Source organism: Desmodus rotundus, chromosome 5 (assembly GCF_022682495.2).
Source record: "Desmodus rotundus isolate HL8 chromosome 5, HLdesRot8A.1, whole genome shotgun sequence".
In the NCBI taxonomy this organism is placed as follows: Eukaryota; Metazoa; Chordata; class Mammalia; order Chiroptera; family Phyllostomidae; genus Desmodus; species Desmodus rotundus.
The window spans coordinates 23,910,867-23,929,180 of NC_071391.1; the positions used below are offsets into that span (position 1 = coordinate 23,910,867).

The following is an 18,314-nucleotide window of genomic DNA, read 5'->3' on the forward strand; positions in this document are numbered from 1 at the left end:
TGAATCACTGTCATTGATTCAATTATTCTAATTCTGAATAAAAGCTGTATACAGTATGTGTTTATGCTACAGTGGGTTTTTTTTTAAAGTGACTGACATTCATCATATTGGTTAGACAGTTTAAAAACCTAGTCTTTGTTTTCTACAATGTTGTCAAGAACAAATAAAGTATAATTTGTGGTATATTAAAAGCAAACTGCTTAAAATGCTAGTTATAACTGCTTCAAAATATTCTAGCATATTTGCAAATGTATTTTGGAAATTCAGGTTCTCCAAATAGATGTTAAACAGCGTTTTAAAAATTGAAACTTTTTTTACTTAAATGTGCAAATTACTTAAAAATTTTTTTTGTTTACTATTTGACAAAAGCTTCGAGAATATGGAACTACAATGAAAAAACCTAGTGTTTTACATGAAAACTGGTTCAGCACGCTATAAACTCCAAAAGACATGGTTACATTGTTATAAGTGCAAATGCCTGACCAATGTTTATAATTAACAAAGGATCTACCTGGCGCAATGCAAAGCTGAGTTAGCTTCAGTTTCCCACTTTGTCTCAAAGCTACGTTCTGTAACCTCTCACCAAGCTTCCATACATGTTTTCCCCGCTATTCTAGCATTAATATAGCTGTCAGGTTGAATTTCAATCCTGAATTGTGTGTGTTGACATAATTTCATAGTACTGACTTCAATTGTTTAGGATTACTGAACAGAAGACCATCAGCTTCTTTTTCTATGCTTTCTATCACTCAAGTTCTTTATATTTTTTAACTGCTATAGCAAACTAATTATCTTTAATGGAGTCTTAATCCCAATATATCATTTTGTCTTCATCAATTTAATAATAGGATGCATAAATGCAAATTTATTTTATTAGTCTACATATATCAGCTAACAAATTTTTCAATGTTTTAAAAACCTTAGCATTTTTGGTGGCAAGTGACTTTTTCAGAAATAAAGAGAAAATATGTTTTTCATACACGATTTTGAATTTCCTAATGCTTTGTACACCACCCTCTGCAACATGCACTTTACCGGGAGCTAAGCGCTTAATATATGTGCACGAATGACCACGGGAAGGCACCTTGAATTTTTGACATTTAATGGCTTTTATTTAAAAATAAAATTACCTCATTCTCCTTAGATATAGCATAAAACACATTTTAAAATGAAAGTATTTGGGCTGTACTATTTCTGTACAAAAATTTGGTTAAAAAAATGAGGAATGGTGGCCTCATTTTGCAATCCTGTGTTTTTCAAGAACTGGAGGGTCAAATCGTTAAGAAAAATATTTACATAAGCCATTAGCAATCATAATTAGAGTGTCATATAATTCTGCGTGCAACGACTAAGGAGCGATCGCTAGAAGTCCAGGTGCTTCTTGCCTCCGGCCATCATGCCACAGCCTGGGCCCAGCAGCCTGGCGGATTCTGCCAGATCCTGTTTGCTTGAGCGGCTCACTGTGTCTGACAAGTCTGGAGGCAAATGCAGTCGCTGTGGCAGAAGATTTCAGGAGAAGGAAAGAAAGAAAAAAAAATTAATTTTGCTTGCACGAGCACACTTCAGGATACAATATTATGCTCTGTTTGATCAGCAGTTAGTCTTGCATATAAAATTCCTACTCAAACAGTTCTTCAGACCGCAGCCCAGTATAATCACCCTGCCCCCCCTCGATTCACAATTACAGCCATTACATAGGCCGGTCCAGGAATCGCAGTGGGACACTTCCAGAGTCCAAACCTAAACGTATTAAGATTCTTCTTATTTAGGTAAAAATAAAACCATGTAAATGCATAAATGAAAGCATGATAGAAAAAATCACATAATAATGGCAGGGTTGTGTTTTGGCTTTGTTTTGTTTTTGTCAGGGCTCCAGATGCTGTTTTTCAGTCGAATACAGCGTTTCAGCAATTATGGGTTCCCACAAACGCCCATCTCCCTTGGTCTGTTATAGTTACCTGAAGATGACTGCATTTCAAGGATATACTTTCTCCAGGAACTTGCAATTTCCACAGAAATACTGACACAATGAAAAAAATGATCCCAATCAAAGGGTCAATGGTCTCCACGTGCAGCTGAGTCAGCGGTAACACCTGCCACAGGTCTTGGTAAGTTTGTTTCTATGCGTGATGTTGGGTCATGTTTTCAGAAGTATAGTGTAGTTTTGAACATCTCCCTGTGCTGTTTTTCTCCACGTATAGGTTGATTTAAGCAGATACAGGCTGATGCAGACTAACTCACCATAATTACAAAATAGTTACGATGATTAGGAAGATATATTCCTATTTCAGAAGAACTTTTTAGGCTTTCAAAAGGATCTCTATCAAATCCCTTTAACTATTAGTGCTCCTAGCCCACACGATTTGCTTCATAAAAGTCCAAGCTCAAAGGGACAGCTCTGTTGCGTGCAGCACAGGTGGCTATGGGAGGCTAAACGTAAGTGAGGCAGGGTGGGGCCATCTGCAGAGGACCAACCAAGGCCTTGCAGAGGTGAACTGACCTGGAGACAAGCCATCTGAAACACTTCATTTGGAAAACACCAATATGAAAAAAAAAAAAAGGTAAGGGTAGAACCATTTTTTTTTTTTGTCAAAATATTGTGATCCACCAGCATATGTTCTGGCTAGTTTCTTTCCTGATAAAAGGCTTGTTTACTGTCATGTAAACACAAGCTGTGTGCTGAGGATCGAAGTATTTTAAAACATTAAAAGTGATTCTTGAAAAATATTCTTCCTTGACTTCAGTTTGCCTGTATGCACGTACATTTTAATGCATATATGTCTAGGGTGAAAGACGCTATTACACAGACATGTGATCAACAGAGATGTCCAAAAGGTCAAGAAAAGCTGTAATATCCAAGAGTGATATTCACGTGCTATTATTCATTTGTGTCCTTAGCACCCAGCTTGTCACATGTTAAGTGATTACATATCTATTTCTCGACTGATAAAAAAGCTCTAATAAAGACATATTTGTTTCTTTGTTTTAAATAATTCTTTCATTTACTGAGACCCCAGTTTGCTTCACCAAGGATTTCAGGCAGAAAGGAAAGCATGAAAGGCTCAGGAATCTGAAAGGCGTGAGTGACTCCAAAATCCGAGGCTCAGAATGTCTTTGTATGTAGCGTTCACTCTGCCACTGCTCATGTAGGGAAGCAGGAGGGAGACAGACATTTAATTATGTGTCTGAGTGTTCATGTTTCTTTAAGATCTTGCAGTTACTGCTCATGAGCAAAGGAAAAATGACTAGGACACATGCATGATCTGTGGGTTAACTGAAACTTAAAACACATTCACCATTAAAGAGTGTGTGTGTTAGGACCTCACAAAGATGAAGCCAGATGGTGATCAGGCTGTTTAGGAAATCAACTGGAGTCAACCAATATTTAGAGACTGCTGAAAGCAAGGCATGTGGAAGGACAGGTGAACAGAACACCTTCCACACTCCACCTTTCCTCGCAATCCAGGAACAGGAATAAGACAAGCACACAGGTAATGCTCCTAGTGAGCACTCCAAGTTATGTCTGCAAGAAAGGCAGGGGCAAGGCAGAAATCACGGTGTGGGGAGAGGGGAGCAGGGATAAGGCTTCATGGAGAAGGGCTAGATGTTAAATAATGAATTGGATTCTGACATGTAGAAATGGTGATTTGCTTAACAGTAGAGCTCATATATCTTCAAGATGCATTTGGGTGAAGGGTTATACAGCTCTGATATCTAAATGAGGAAACTAGTGTACTTTATTCCGAACCAGCATAATACAGTTTATTTTAGGAGCTTACCTATTTGCTAAAAAATTTCTCTGCCTCTGCTTCTCTAGGTGATGAGTGGGAGCCATTTGGCTGAAAGCCCTTAGTGGCAAAGGCAGCTAAATGTGATGTGTGACATGCCTGGAAATCTTTCAGGTTGAATGGCTTTGAAGTCAAACACCCATTTGTGTATAACTTATAAGCACAAAAATTTGGGGTGATGTGATTAAATGCTTCTAACCCAATGCTACGTAGCAAAGGCTAGTTACACACTCATGTCCTTTGAAAAAGCCCAAGGATGGCTCTTGGACATACGAGTCTGTGTGTGATTCTGTCAGCTTGTGTGGATTATGACTTGCACGAGCTTACTCTGCAGTCTAAATTCTCAAGCAGTGGGTTTTGTTTCCCTCCTTTCTGAGCCTTCCCCTGTGCACTATATCAGTGCGACGTGCAGCAGCGAGGAAGGAGGAGAGATCGGGTTCCAGGCTTGCCACATGTGTCAGGGACTTCTCCTTTGAGGCTTCCGAAGCACCTACACACTTGACATGTAAATGTTCAGATGCTGCTGGACCCCAGATCTGTCTTCTGAGAAAATATGCGGTCACATACTCTGCACAGCACGGTGACCTCCTTTCGACTAATGCTGTAAGGCTGCAGGGGGTATGTGACCTTTTAGACCTTGGGGTTTCAGTGCGTAATGGTTTAAATGAAAATCAGAGTATAAAGAAAATACTAGTTTCAACCTTGTAAACCAAAGCAAAGTATTCATTTTTCTCATATCCTTCATCTTAAGGGGAAATTTTTCCACCAGATTCCCCCCCCACCCCCCGCCCCAGATTCTGGAAGGAAGGGATTATGCTGCTCATGCAGGAGATGCCTACCTGTCTGGATGCCTATTTTTCCATTAACGCTTGTCTAAAATGATGATTTTTATGTAGGCGAAGAGATTTGGGAAAGGTATGAGAACTCCCAATTTCCCGTAGAGGCCCGGGTGATTTGCAGTGATCCCTCTGGATCAATGGGTCCCTTTTCACTAGTGATACAAGGTGGGAGACAGCGAGGCTGGTGAAATACTCTCACAGATTAGGGGAGCTCCTGCCAAAAGGCACCCTTGGGCCCTGAGGAAGCCCTGGGTCATAATAAAGGAGGAGCAACAGAAGTGCTTTGCTCTGTGGCTGCAGGAGGTACGGCGCCGAGCCAGACCTGGAGATTCTTCCCCCTCTGCAAGCCTCTCTCTCTTTGTTGGGCTAAGACACTGTCTCTGTTTTTTCTTCTTGAGTTAGCAAATAAACAGATCTTACAGACACGTAGGGTTGGCTTTCCTGGCTCCAGGGTTCCCTTCCTAATTCCTTTCCTCCAGCCTGCCAGACCTGTGCTCGGCACTCACAGGCCCCACACAGAAGGGACAAGATAATGAATTTAGATTACACCTGGATTTGAGACAAATTGCAGGTAAATGCCCATTAAAATAAGTTCAGTCAATGCATAGTTTTTGTATTGTGCCAAGACCAAACCATCAGGCACTGTGTGTTTTCTGAAAACAATGGATGTGGTACATTTTAACCCTTAGCAGATGAATCGAGGTTTATTTAAATCCTGTTGAAACTTCTCACATTTCCTGAAGAGTCACACTTTGTATATTATTTGAAGTAACAGAAATAGGTGTTAATATTTCCAAATACTTCCTAACAGTTTTTTTTTTCTTCAAAACAGCTAATTTTAGACTCCCATTCAAGATGGAGGCATACGTAAACACGGTTCTCAGAACCTCCCACAACCACATCAGAAGTACAACTAAACTGCCCTGGCTGCTGTGACTCAGTGGATTGAGTGCCAGCTTGTGAACCGAAAGGGCACAAGTTCAATTCCCAGTCAGGGCGCATGCCTGGGTTGCGGGCCAGGTCCGGGGTTGGGGGCGTGCGAGAAGCAACCTACCAATGTACATCAACGTTTCTCTCCCTCTCTTTCTCCCTCCCTTCCTCTCTCTCTCTAAAAGAAAAAAGTACAAGTAAACTACAGAACTACCATCATCAGAACTGCCCCAAATCTGGCTGAATGGAAGTCCTACAACTAGGGAATTAAGCCACATTAAGACTGGTAAAAGGAGTAGAGACGCAGAATGGCCCACGTGTGGTGGTTTAAAATGGGGGTGGATGTCGGCTGTGGATGTCCCCCCAGAGGAGTGAGGGGTCCCGGCCCCACACCAGGTCCCCTCCCCCACCAGCCCAGAGTTCCAGTGCCAGGAAGAGAAGTCCCCGTAACTTCAGTCTGAAAAACCCAGCGGGGATTGAGGCTGAGGAGGATGAAGGGCTTCTAGCATTCTAGGCAGTTCTTCTTAAAGGGCCCATGCATTGACTTACATGGACTCCTTCTTAAGAGTCCTAAAATCACTCCTTCTGAGCTCTAGCACCGGGCAGGGCAGCAGCTTGAAGGGCATCAGAAACAGTGGGAGGAAATGAACTTTCCTGCATCAGAGCGAGAGCTGGGGGCAGCTTTCTCCCAGACAGAAGTACTAGCAGAGCCCTCATCACATGGGGCCAGCAGTTGGGTGCCATAGCTGAGTTTCCATCAACTTGGCTCACACTGTGTGCTCCACCCTAGTGATTCCCTGAGGACCAGCCCCACCCAACTTTCAGCCCCACTTACGATGTTTCCAGTGGTTTCTCCATGGGAATGGCCTGCCTTAGCCCATGCTTCAGATCTTCCTAAAATCCCTCAAACAAGCCACATCTGGTCTCAGTATGCCCCATACCTCTTGCTAAGTGGCCCCAGGCCTGGCACTAGCAGCAGCCAGCCCTGGTTTGCAGTTTGACCTCATCTGGGTACCACTAAGCCCGGCACTAGTAAGCAGCAGCGCTCTGCAGATCACTTTGTAGCTCAAGCTGGATAGCCCTGGGAAGAACACAGATGGTGGCTGACCTTGGCCTGCACCTCCTGGGAAGCCTCAAAGCCAGTGCATCCAGTGGACAGTTTTAGACCATGTTGAAACACCACCACCCAACCACCCCCACAAGCCCCACACTCAAGGGATGAACTCCGTGGGCACCAGAGCCCCGCTGAAGTGAGTCTTAGTGTGTAGGGTGTGCTGCTGTACCGCTGATCCTCCACAGTGGTCAGAGGTTGGTGGTCGAAGCCAGTGCTTGCGGCTGAATGGCCTGGGAGTAAACCCCTGTCACTGATATGTCAATAGCAATCAAGGCTCAAGTACAAGAGGAGGGTGTGTGCAGCTCACATGGGGGAGGCACACCTGGAGTGCCCAGCTTGGATGATAGGTGCCACTGGACCCTATTGAACACCTAGAATATGAGGCCACACTACCCAGCCTGAGAGACATAGCAGCCCTGCCTAATACATAGAAACAAACAAAGGGAGGATGCCAAAATGAAGAGACAAAGAAGCAAAGAACTAGATGCAGAGTTCAAAACACTGGTTATAGGAATGCTCAATGAACTTAGTGAGGACTTCAACAGCATAAAAAAAGAACCAGTCAGAAATGAAGTATATACTAACTGAAATGAAGAATAATTTACAGGGAATCAACAATAGAGTAGATGAGCCGAGAACCAAATCAGAGATTTGGATTATAAGGAAGCAAAAAACACCCAATCAGAGCAGCATAGAAAAAAAGAATCCTGAAAAAATGAGGAGGGTGTAAGGAGCCTCTAGGACAACTTCAAGTGCACCAACATTCACACCATGCAGGGTGCTGAAAGGAGGGGAGAGGGCAAGGAGTTGAAAACCTAATTAGAAAAATGACAGAAAACTTCCTTAACTTGGTGAAGGAAATAGATATACAAGTCCAGGAAGCACAGAGAGTCCCAAACAAGGTGAGGCTCACTCCAGGACACATCCTATTTACAATGCAAAAGGTCAAAGACAAAGAGAATCTTAAAAGCAGGAAGAGAAAACCAGTTCCCTACAAGGGAGCTCCCATAAGACCTGTCAGCTGATTTCTCAACAGAAACTTTGCAGGCCAGATGGAGTGGCAAGAAATATTCAAAGTGATGAAAAGCAAGGACCTACAATCAAGATTACTCTACCCAGCAAAGCTATCATTTAGAGTAGGACAGATAAAGAGCTTCCCAGACAAGAAAAAGCTAAAGGAGTTCATTATCACCAAACCAGTATTATATGAAATGTTAAAGGTTCTTCTTTAAGAAAAAAAGAAAAGAAAAAATATGAATAAAATGGCAATAAAAAGATATCTATCAAAAATTCAGTCTAAAAAATAAAATAAATGAACAAGGACAACAAAAACAGACTCACAGATACAGAGAATATTTTGAAGGTTGCCAGATGGGAGGGGGGTTGGGGAATGGGTGAAAAAGGTGAAGTGATTAAGAAGTGCAAATTGGTTGTTATAGAACAGTCACAGGGATGTAAAGTACAGTATAAGGAATACAGTCAATAATTTCCTAATAACTATGTATGGTGTCAGATGGGTGAGAGATTTATTGGGATGATCACTTAGTAAGTTATGTAATGTCTACTCACTATGGTATAAACTTGAAACTAATTTAATAATGTTATACCAACTGTAACTGAAAAAACAAAGATAGCCAATTTAAACTAAAACTTGTGAACAGCTTAGAACATACAGGTTCTACACCAGTCCCTTCACAGAGACGGCCAGTGACAGACAGATTGGTCCCTCCCTCCGTCACGCACTCTCGGCCTCAGATTAGATGCTTCAGGGTTCTCCTCTATCACAGGGGACAACTCTCCCCTCACAAGATGCTTTCAGGATTAAATGAGATGCATGAGTGTTCTATGAACTATCAAGTGCTACACGGATTTATTTATACTTTTCTTGTGCCAAAAAAGGATTTGAAGTTGTTCATAAAAATACAAATGGTATAAAAGATAGAACTCAGTGAGTTTATTAGGGCAATAAGTGCATCTACAAATATAATTACAGTTATATAATTATAAACCACCAACGCCATTATAAGCAACAGCAACGGAATATCAGACTCAGGCAGCAGGGCTCAGTCACTAGGCTGAGTCTGATCATTAAGCATACATCATCCTCTACTGCAGCTCTGCAATCACAGCCTTTGCTTCTGGAAAGATGGAGAAAGTCTAAACAATTTCCCTCACGCTTAGTGAGACAGTAGTGAAAACGGAGTATGCAAGATGCCTGGCTTCCAGGCTGCTGGTTTTGTTCTCTCTCAGCTAACGGGAAGAGGAAGAGACCAAGAAGGCAAGACCTTGGCTTGGAAGTGGAACACATAGCTCCCACTCATGTCCAGAGCTTACACATGGCTACGCCTGGCTGCCAGCAATGCTGGGAAATGTTTTAAAACATGTAAAAATGTTTGACAAATTTATTACTATGGACGAAGGAGCAAATAGATATTGGGAGACAACTTCTCAACAGTATTGAGAAGGGCCATAGCAAAAGAATCACCTCCCAGAAGTATTCAGTACTCAAGGTGTGAGTTACCCCTGACTGCCTGGGGCTCCATCCTTAGTTCCTGACCGAGGAAACGTACCCTCAATGCCTCCACAGCCCAGGGCAGGGGTGAAAGTACCGCTCAGCCTCTCTTTTGCTCAACACATAAAAACAGAGATTTCCCTTTCCTCTGTGGAGGCTGATTTCCTTCCAGCGGCACAGGAAGGATGGTAGAGGGGAGGAGACAGGTGAAGCAGGCTCTACACGTTCATCATCGCGGTACTGCTGTTATCTCTTCACAAGAGTTCAGAGTGTTGTTTCCACTTACATTAAAAAAATCAGTGTTATACGCTATGATGTAATTATATTTTTACAAGGCCACATTTATGTTATTCCATAAGCTCTACGTTATTACAAATGCAGCCTGATGTTGCAATTACCCTACATCTGCTTAAATTTTGCAGTGAGGAAGACGCCCCTGCCTACTTGCGGAGAGTCTTGTCACTCTCACACACGACACGCCAGGGAAACCGGGCCAGAACCAGTGTTGTTCTTTTGGGGTTGGTAGGTATACATTTGGTGGTGGCTGAGTATTTCTGGAAAAAATCCTGCCAAACATGGTCAAGTTTTAGGTTTTGTTTGTTTAAGATGCAATTCATTCTCAGGGTTTAAGATGAAAATTGCTTCATTGAATGTTATAATCATATTGTATCCTTTGACATGAGAAAAATTCATTTGGTTCTTACTGACTGGCCTGAAAATTAGACAAAATTTCAGCACTGGAATGTTACATATTGGCTGCCCACGGGAAAAGGCTCAGGTGTGCAATTATTTTGACCATCAACTATAACCGACAGTATTGTCTTGTCTCCAAACTCACCTCTCTGAAAGCAGATTGTGAAGAAGTCGCTTGTCTAAACGAAAGTGTGATCTGTGAAAAGGCGCGTGTCTGTGGCAGAGACTGCTAGCTTACTCCCAATATCTATTCTCTTCCTGTGCAATGAGTAAGAATCTCTGAGTATTAGTGGGACACATGTCCTGCCAGAATATAGGACACATTTCCTAGCTTCCCTTGCCAATACACGAGGCTGAGTGATTCAGTTCTGGTCACTTCACCTTGAGTGGAAGTGCTATGGTTAAGTTTAGGGTCAGATTTTTAAAGAGAGGGAGGTACCATTTAATTCTCCTTTCCCTTAGCATCGCTATTTGGCCTTGGCAAGAGGGCCCCAATCTGCCCCTTCTCACAGGACGAAGGGGTTGTGCCCAGATAGAGCCTGAACCCTCCTTTATAGGACATGCTCTGGGTATCCAAACCGCAGACTCCCTGTCCAAATGGCCACAAAGCCCGCGAAGGTCTCTCCCCCAGGTTTAGCTCCCAAGGGTAGACTGTGTGGTCTGTGTGCACACCTTGGGCCCCAGGAGTAGCCAAGGGACTGCTGGATGTGGGGCGTGTGGACAGGGTTTGGCCGGGTGGGCTGGTGTCCCCAAGCATGTGCGCTTGGCTATGTGTGTGTGAAGGACGCAGGGGTGGGAAGAGGAAAGAGGTGGGCCTCAGGCCAGTTCTCCCTGTCTCCACGTTCTGGGGTGGAACCCTGATCCTAAATTTAAACTTGGCTTTCTAGGAAGGTATACTTGTGAAGAGAGGAAGATAAAACATATTTAATGATTTGCTGGCTTGATAACTTTAAAATATGCAGTCATATAAAAACTAGGGTCCTTCATTTGCATTCTTACTCTAGGCTCCATCAACATTGGGACAAGCCTAACGTCTACCTTCCACTTGCGGAAATGTGGACTTGAGGGTAGCTGCTGAAACAGCCACCCTGGGCCATCCCATGGAAACTACAGGATGAAGAGGGCACAACAAAGTGATAAAATCAGTCTAGGGTCTCCTGACACCATCTGGCCACCAAAAGAGCCACAGGTCACCAAACGGGGCTTTTATGTGAGAGATAAATGAACATCTATATTATTTAAGCCACTGTACTTTTGGATCTTTGTAATAATAGCCTCAACTATATCCCGTTTACAACAGAACTTGGTACCTGGAAAATGGAGCACTCGAATTCTGCGATTATGCTATGTGCTGGCTTAGGGGTTGGAAGGTGGCCAGTGAGGTCAGATACTGCAGATCGGAAAGCTGGTGCCCCTTGTTAAGCCTATGAACTTGGAAGGCACACCTTACCTCCTCATCCGTGACTCTAGGCAAAATGTTAAAGAAGTTCAGATTACTGGCGTGTTAATTGTTTCTTGCCACTTTTGGCAAAGTTATTTATAAAAGGAAAAAAAGAATTTAGGTTAGACTGATAGAATTTGGAAGAAGAGATAGGAGGCACTGGAGCCCTGGTAAAAAAGGTGCTCCACTCACAGCCTACCACCTACACTGACTACAGGCTCAGTAATCTGGGGCCTCAGAGGGTTGAATCACCCAACTGGTTCTGCATGTGCACAGGGAAGCAGGCAACCTCCACAGACCATGTCCGTGCCCCTAGGCCTTGGTGAAATACCTCGCTGAGCGGCTGGCCAAAAATGGGAGCCAGGTCTGAGACAAAAGTCAGATTAGCGGTGTTGCCTTCCCTTTCAAGTTGATTAGTTTAGATGGCTCCAGCTAGTTACTAATAAAGATGAAAAGAGGGATATGGGTAGAGTAGACAGCCCAGAAAGTAAGACTCAAGTCTTAGCACGTAACAGCAACAGTTGTGGTGGACAAGCGAGCCTTCCAAATTCTGTGTGGTGGACCTGTCTGCAGGTCTGAGGCTAAAAAGCTGTGAACTAGGCTTAGGTAATTAGATGCATCTGGACTAGGTTTAGGAGGTGGGATAGGAAAGCAGGAGCTATCTTGACTGCAGTTGGGAAGCTCTGTTGCAGGGATACCTGTATCTGTATCTGTGTCTTTATCTGTATCTGTATCTATCTAATCTGTCCTTGGAAGTGGTGGCGAGACCAGTTTCGGTGTCAATTTCTTGCTTCATGGGGAACAAGGAGCATTTGCAGTGGAGGTAGCAGGAACTTAGTAACCCCAAAACTGCAGCCCTAGAGGCGTGTGCTTCCAGTGAACAGCATCAGTGACAGCCTCCCAATTCCTCACCTTCCTGACTGTGGTGGAGGTAGCGGCTTCCCTGGAGACCAGTTTGGTGGCAACATTCTCCGGCCCTTCCAATTATTTGCTAGCCTCTAATTTTCCGGTATATACTTTCCTTCTGCATAAAATAATTAGATGGGATCTGTCTCCTGCAGCTGAATCCTGAACTATGTCTAGACAACTCTTGGGCTGTGATTATTTGCATGTGGAATCAAAAAGAAACAAATAGACTGGGAACCTCGTAAAGTTTTGAGGGAGTTGTATTGCCATGGAAGCCATAAGCCTGGTCAATAGTCTATGATTATTCAACCCCTAGCACAATCTTAGGTCCCCAAACCTGACCTATCAATACGTGGGCTGTGAAAACTGCACAGCCCCCAAGCAGCAGACTCTCCAAAGGCAACTGCATGCAGCCAGGAATGATACTGGACAAGGAATGACGCCCCAGAGGGATACAGTGGACAGATAACAAGGGAGTTCCTTCCAGAGAGCAGAACTGGGCCTACAGACGGGCAGAGGATTTTTGCGGTTTCCAGACGGGAAGATTCCCCACTCACTCCTGAAGGGGCAGTATGCGCGTGGGGAGAAGGCTGTGCACGGACACTTGGGTTCCAAAGGGTTGTGGCCTATGACAGACTGATAATTATCGTCAAACGCACACTCTTCCTTATCCCCTTGGCAGGAGATCCCTTGGGTAGATGGCCATCCTGAATAAAGACTTCACTGCTACGCTTCCCTTTCAGTTAGTTGTAGACCATGGGCCCAGTCTGAAAAGAGCAGAAGTGATGTTGCAACTTTGGGACATTCGAATGGAATTTGAACTTATGCAGTCTGGCTCCAAAGCCCACATTCTTATTACTCTACATGCCAGAACTTTTCTAGACACTGGAGATAAAATACTGAACGAGACAAGACAACCGCTGCTTTCAAAGAACTTATGACTTCAGAAAGGGATCATACAGAGATATTTACCTAACTCAAGGAGAGGCAGCTAACACAGAGGAAAGCAGAGATGAAGACGATAATGCAGATGGTGAGAGGTGCTTTTAAGGAAATAAACATGGCGATGGGATATTGGCTGGGCTACTTACTAGCAACAGTTTAACTGGTGAAGGCCTTTCTGGAGAGCACATTTGAGTTAAGAAGTAAATTTGTGAAGGGATCTATGAAGATCTGGAAAAAGAAGTTTCCAGGCAGAAGCAATAAAATGTAAGTGCCTTAGGCAGAAATAAGCTTGGCACATTTGAAGGACAGGAAAATATGTACTTTTCTGGAGCAGTGAACAAAGAGGGGAGTGGCTCTGAGAAGTCTGGCTTGGTAGGAAAGTATCAGATCGTGTAGGGTTTGTAAGTTGTGGTGAGTGAGCAAAGGGTACAAGGAAGTGATATAAACTTATTTCTGTGAATACCGGGGCTATCTCATCCATATCCTTACAAAGCCGTGCACGGACATTTTCTTTTTCTTTTTTAAAAATCCTCACTCAAGGACATGTTTATCGATTTTAGACAGAGAGGAATGGAGAGAGAGAAAAAAAACATGGATGTTGAGAGAAAAACACTGATTGGTTACCTCCCACACACACCAAAACAGTGGGGGGAACCTGCAACCAAGACATGTGCCCTGACTGGGAATCGAACCTGCAACCTTCTGGTGTATGGGACGATGCTCCAACCTACTGGGCCACCTGGCCAGGGCACGCATGGACATTTTTAATACTAGAAAATAACAATTGTTGTACACATATATATTATTCTTTAAGGACAGAATTTTCCAAAAGGTAGCATATGCTGGCTATTGTAGATCCTTTCTTCAGATTTGGAAGAAACATTCTACCCACCAAATAACCCACAGTACCCCCTATTCCCACCCTCCTCCTGAGGGGAGCAGTGCCATACCATGTCACACCTGCCCAACAAGAGGACTGCAGTTGGAGGGGTTGGGCCTGTGTGAAATGACCAAGGAGGAGAAACTTTGGTGGTACTGCTTGTGGGGATGGTTTGCTGAGCCTAATCCTCTTAAAACATGAGTCAGAATCTTTGGGACTACACAGTAGTAACACCATCATGTTTCAGTCTCAACATTCCTGAACTTCAGACAGTTAAGATGTGGGAGAGTCATGTTATTTTCCTTATTTCCTACACCAACAGAGAACAAGCTAGATTATTTCTGGAGCACTTTGCTTAAAATGGTTATACCGTCTATACAAATGATCTTTTTCTTTTGTTTTCCTCCTCTTTTCTTTTGCATGTTTTATTCTCATTAGTGTTCTAACATGAGCAAGACTGAAAATAAAAATCGTAACAGTTGGAATAAGGTGATTTAAATTGTTTCTTAAACTTGGACAGTAGAAACGCTGTGAACAATGTCTTTCCCCAGCCCCGATTCGCTTCTTCCCTGGGATAGAGGAACAGGATGGATGAGTCACACGTGGCCATTCCTGCCCCTCCCTGCGACCCCCTGATTGCCTAAATCAGACTCCTCATATCTCCCCGACTGACTTCCTTCCATTTATCTTTCCTTAACTGTACAGCAGGGCTTCTCACTCTTGGCAACCTTTTCCCAGGTCTATAACTGCTGCTTAACCCAAGGCTTGTATGGCTCTGGGACGCACGATGCAGGCAGGAGCATAGAAGCTCCAGAGTGTGTAGAATTTGAATTAAGTTTCAGGGGCCAAGCTGAGAGATGCTTGAAATCTAGGGCCTACGGCGGCTATGGCAGTAAACCGAAGAAGACCGGGCTTTTTCCATGGAGGGACTGTCATTGAGATACAGGCTCTTCGGGCCTGCTTTGTCCCAGGAAGCCCCTTGTCTACCCCAGATGAGTGAGGAAATATTTTAGGAGCAATATTTTGGGTACTACCTCTCAGGTGGCTCCAGAATAATAAGATAGTTTAGGAACCTAGTGTTTTAGATTTGAAAGTTGAGTTTAAAAAACAACAACAATCCTTTCAGAAATAAATTCAAAGCGCTAATATGTGAGAATTCCTTTTTATACTCTTTTGGTTTTTAAAGCATATGGAAAGTACTCCGGGGGTGACGAAGGGCAACATTCTCTTTGTTTCTGTCTGCCCGTATTCAAACGAATGCTTTCCTCCTTAGTATAATCTGAAGCCTTCTCCTCAGTAAGTAAACTGCTAGCAGATAAATGTGTGTGTAAACTCAATGTCGATCCCTAAATCCTGAAGAATTTTGGAACTACAGCGGATTCACTATTCACCTTAGGGACTGGCAGAGGCCTGACTGAAGTATAGCTTATGGAATAGGTGAATTCTAAGATGTAAAAAAGCAGAAATCAGGGAATTTTGAAATCAGGTAATTGCTTAAGTTATTATAGTAATATCACTCCTCTAAAACACTTTCAAAATCGGTAGCTTTTGATAAATATTCCTCTTAGAAATGTGGTAATCATGTATTTTTATACAGAACTGTGTATAACTGTACATAAATGTATGTATATTTATGAAAATACGTTGATTTGCCTTTGGCTGTCCATGAATGAGTCCTGAGAACATAGCGGCCAAGGGTTTGCCTGCATAATGGCCTCCAGTGTATGCAGAGCATTGCCCCACAAAACCCTAGATGGGGTATGACGAGCCTGGTGGGAATGGAGTGTTAAGCATCCTGATGGCATTGCACCTCCCAGCATTTCTTTAGTTACTTTGAGACCCCCACATTTAAGGGTCTGCTAGTTCCTGGGTATGAAGAAAGAATTTTTAATGGGGCCAAATGTAGGTGTTTACAAGGGGGGGATTGTTGTTTTTTATTAGGAGCTGCCTTATGTTCAATAGTTGTATTTACTTTGTCAAGCTCGCCAGAATTAGAAATCCCCATTGCTAGGCAGCCTAGAGCGTCTGCGAAGTATTTCTGGGCATTCAGAACTGAAGCATGTGCTGCCCAAAGGCAGGTTTCATTACAGTGTGTTATTTAGTCCTTGCTCGTTCCTCCCCACCCCCACACCCCCAGACAGCCGTGCTTCTGTAACAGGAAATCTTGGTTACTTTATGCTGAAACATATTTACATGACTGAAACACGACAATTAGCACATTTGTAAAGCTTGAGGGATAGGCACACTTTAATGGTTTTTTGAAGCAGGCTGATTTCCTGGAGCTTTTAATCTTATTTTATTTTGTTCTGCATGCATGAACAAGTTCTTCTTTACTGTAGGTATTTGACAAAGTCTACCTGGTACGAATGTGAATGAAAAGAAAATTATACGAAAATTAACTTTATATTTCACTTTGCCAAACCGTTCCTAACTCTTTCACCAGTTCAATATATACTGAGGGTTATGCTATTCTTTTTGACATGTTGTGTTAGCTTTTGCATACAGGCAGTTAGATAGTATATTTTTGGTTGGACAAAATGAAATGATGTGGCTTTCTGTATACTGATTATATAAAAACTTCATCATGAACAAAAAGTATCAGTTACAGCAGTGACTCCCCCCACCCCCTTCATGGTCAGATAAAAAGTTACTCTCCTAGGTGGTATATATTTCACTTGCTCCAAACTTAAATTAACACCCAGGTGGTACTAAGTAGCATTATTTGAGAAGTTTGATTGTGTGTGTGTGTATGTGAGTGTGTGAGTGTGTACATACACATGGCATGGCTATACATACATTTGGCACAGCAATGCTGTCATGAATATTTTAATTTTTTTAAGTCTATAGCACCATTGCTGAAATCTTGGCAAAATTTAGGACAAAAAAAAGCTTTTTGGATCAGAATTCTCCGAAATGAAATAATAAAAAAAAATCCACTTTTCCTTTGGGTTTCTGAAAGCATGCTAACCCTGAAATCCCCCACTAGAATTCTCACTTAAAAGTCATGGCACCCGTCACTCTGCCAGAGAGGTATGCAAATATTTTTCACTGTGTTGATGGCTACAGTGGTAACGAAAACTGTTGTCAAGATCTTTTGAAATGACAATGTGGAGTTTATCAAAGAAGCAAGAAACAGAAAAAAAAGTTATGGCAAACTTACAAATTACGCGGGTTTCAAATCGTCACCAGGGACATCCATCTCCCCCTCCACAGGCCGCCCTCCTCCCCAGTCTCAAAAGGGAGCTAGGTGAACAGGCTGGCACGGCCAGAGTGCTCTCCCTCCATGCCTGAGGGCAGGGGCAGGGCAGCAACAGACCAGTGCTCAAGCTGAGGGATGCAGACCAGAGATGACGACATAACTCCAAAGAGTTATTTTGCTGAAGTGACTTCACAGATAAGAAGTAAGCAGGGAACCAATTTAGTCTTAGAAAACCTCTCCATGAATAATGGGAAATAAAGGAAATGAAGCTAATAAAGCAAGAAAAAAAATACTGACGATCTGGAAAGAGGAAAATACTTGTGAGTATACAGATAAATGACTATGCCTACTTTTAGGGATTTTTGTTTGTTTATTTGGAAAGAGGAAAATACTTGTGAGTATACAGATAAATGACTATGCCTACTTTTAGGGATTTTTGTTTGTTTATTTGGCTTAATCAAAATGTGTGTTTCTACAGAAGTGTTAACAAGAGCTAAGCTTCATTTCCACGGAGATGATTTAGATGTAATTTCTCATAGAGATTATTTTTAATTCTTTAAAAACTCATTTGCTTTTACATGTGGCGAATTTCCCCCCCAACCACTTAACTTTATCATTGAGCTAAATCTTTTAACAAGGATGTCTGAAAGGCTGAAAATGCAGAAGACCCAACAACCTGACAGACCAAACTGGCTAAATCCTGTCTCAGGTTTAGCAGGAAGAGTCGCTCCGGTCCAAGCAGAAGTTGGTGGTTGTTTCAGCGGGGGCAGCAGGTATGCTTGGCTCCGGGAGTACTACTCCTTGTGGGACTTGTGGAATGACACTCCAAAGTGGAACAACGAAGGGAAGTGATTTGTGTAATTGTTATGTACGGTTAATTCTCTAAGCTTTAAAGATCTAAGTGAAATAAAATATACATACTATTAAATTTGTATTGGATTCCCTTAATATTACAAATACATAAAAATTTCTTAGGCACTGAAAGCCGAGGAAACATGATTTGTGGGAAAAAGCCCATTAAATAGTTTCTAAAGTTCGATATTGACAAGTTTCACAATTTAACAAAT

At 42.7% G+C, this 18,314-nt stretch overlaps 1 protein-coding gene across 2 annotated transcripts in view; it reads right to left on the bottom strand.

Annotated features, from left to right (window-relative positions):
* Positions 1-1,091: 1,091 nt before the first annotated feature.
* ELP4 (elongator acetyltransferase complex subunit 4) overlaps positions 1,092-18,314 on the bottom strand; it is a 200,721-nt gene continuing 183,498 nt past the window's right edge. For both annotated transcript variants that reach the window (XM_045194051.3, XM_024559012.4), the window contains one exon: positions 1,092-1,494. In XM_045194051.3, the coding sequence (XP_045049986.2) occupies positions 1,363-1,494 (132 nt within the window). In that variant the 3' untranslated portion in view covers positions 1,092-1,362. The remainder of the gene's footprint in view (positions 1,495-18,314) is intronic.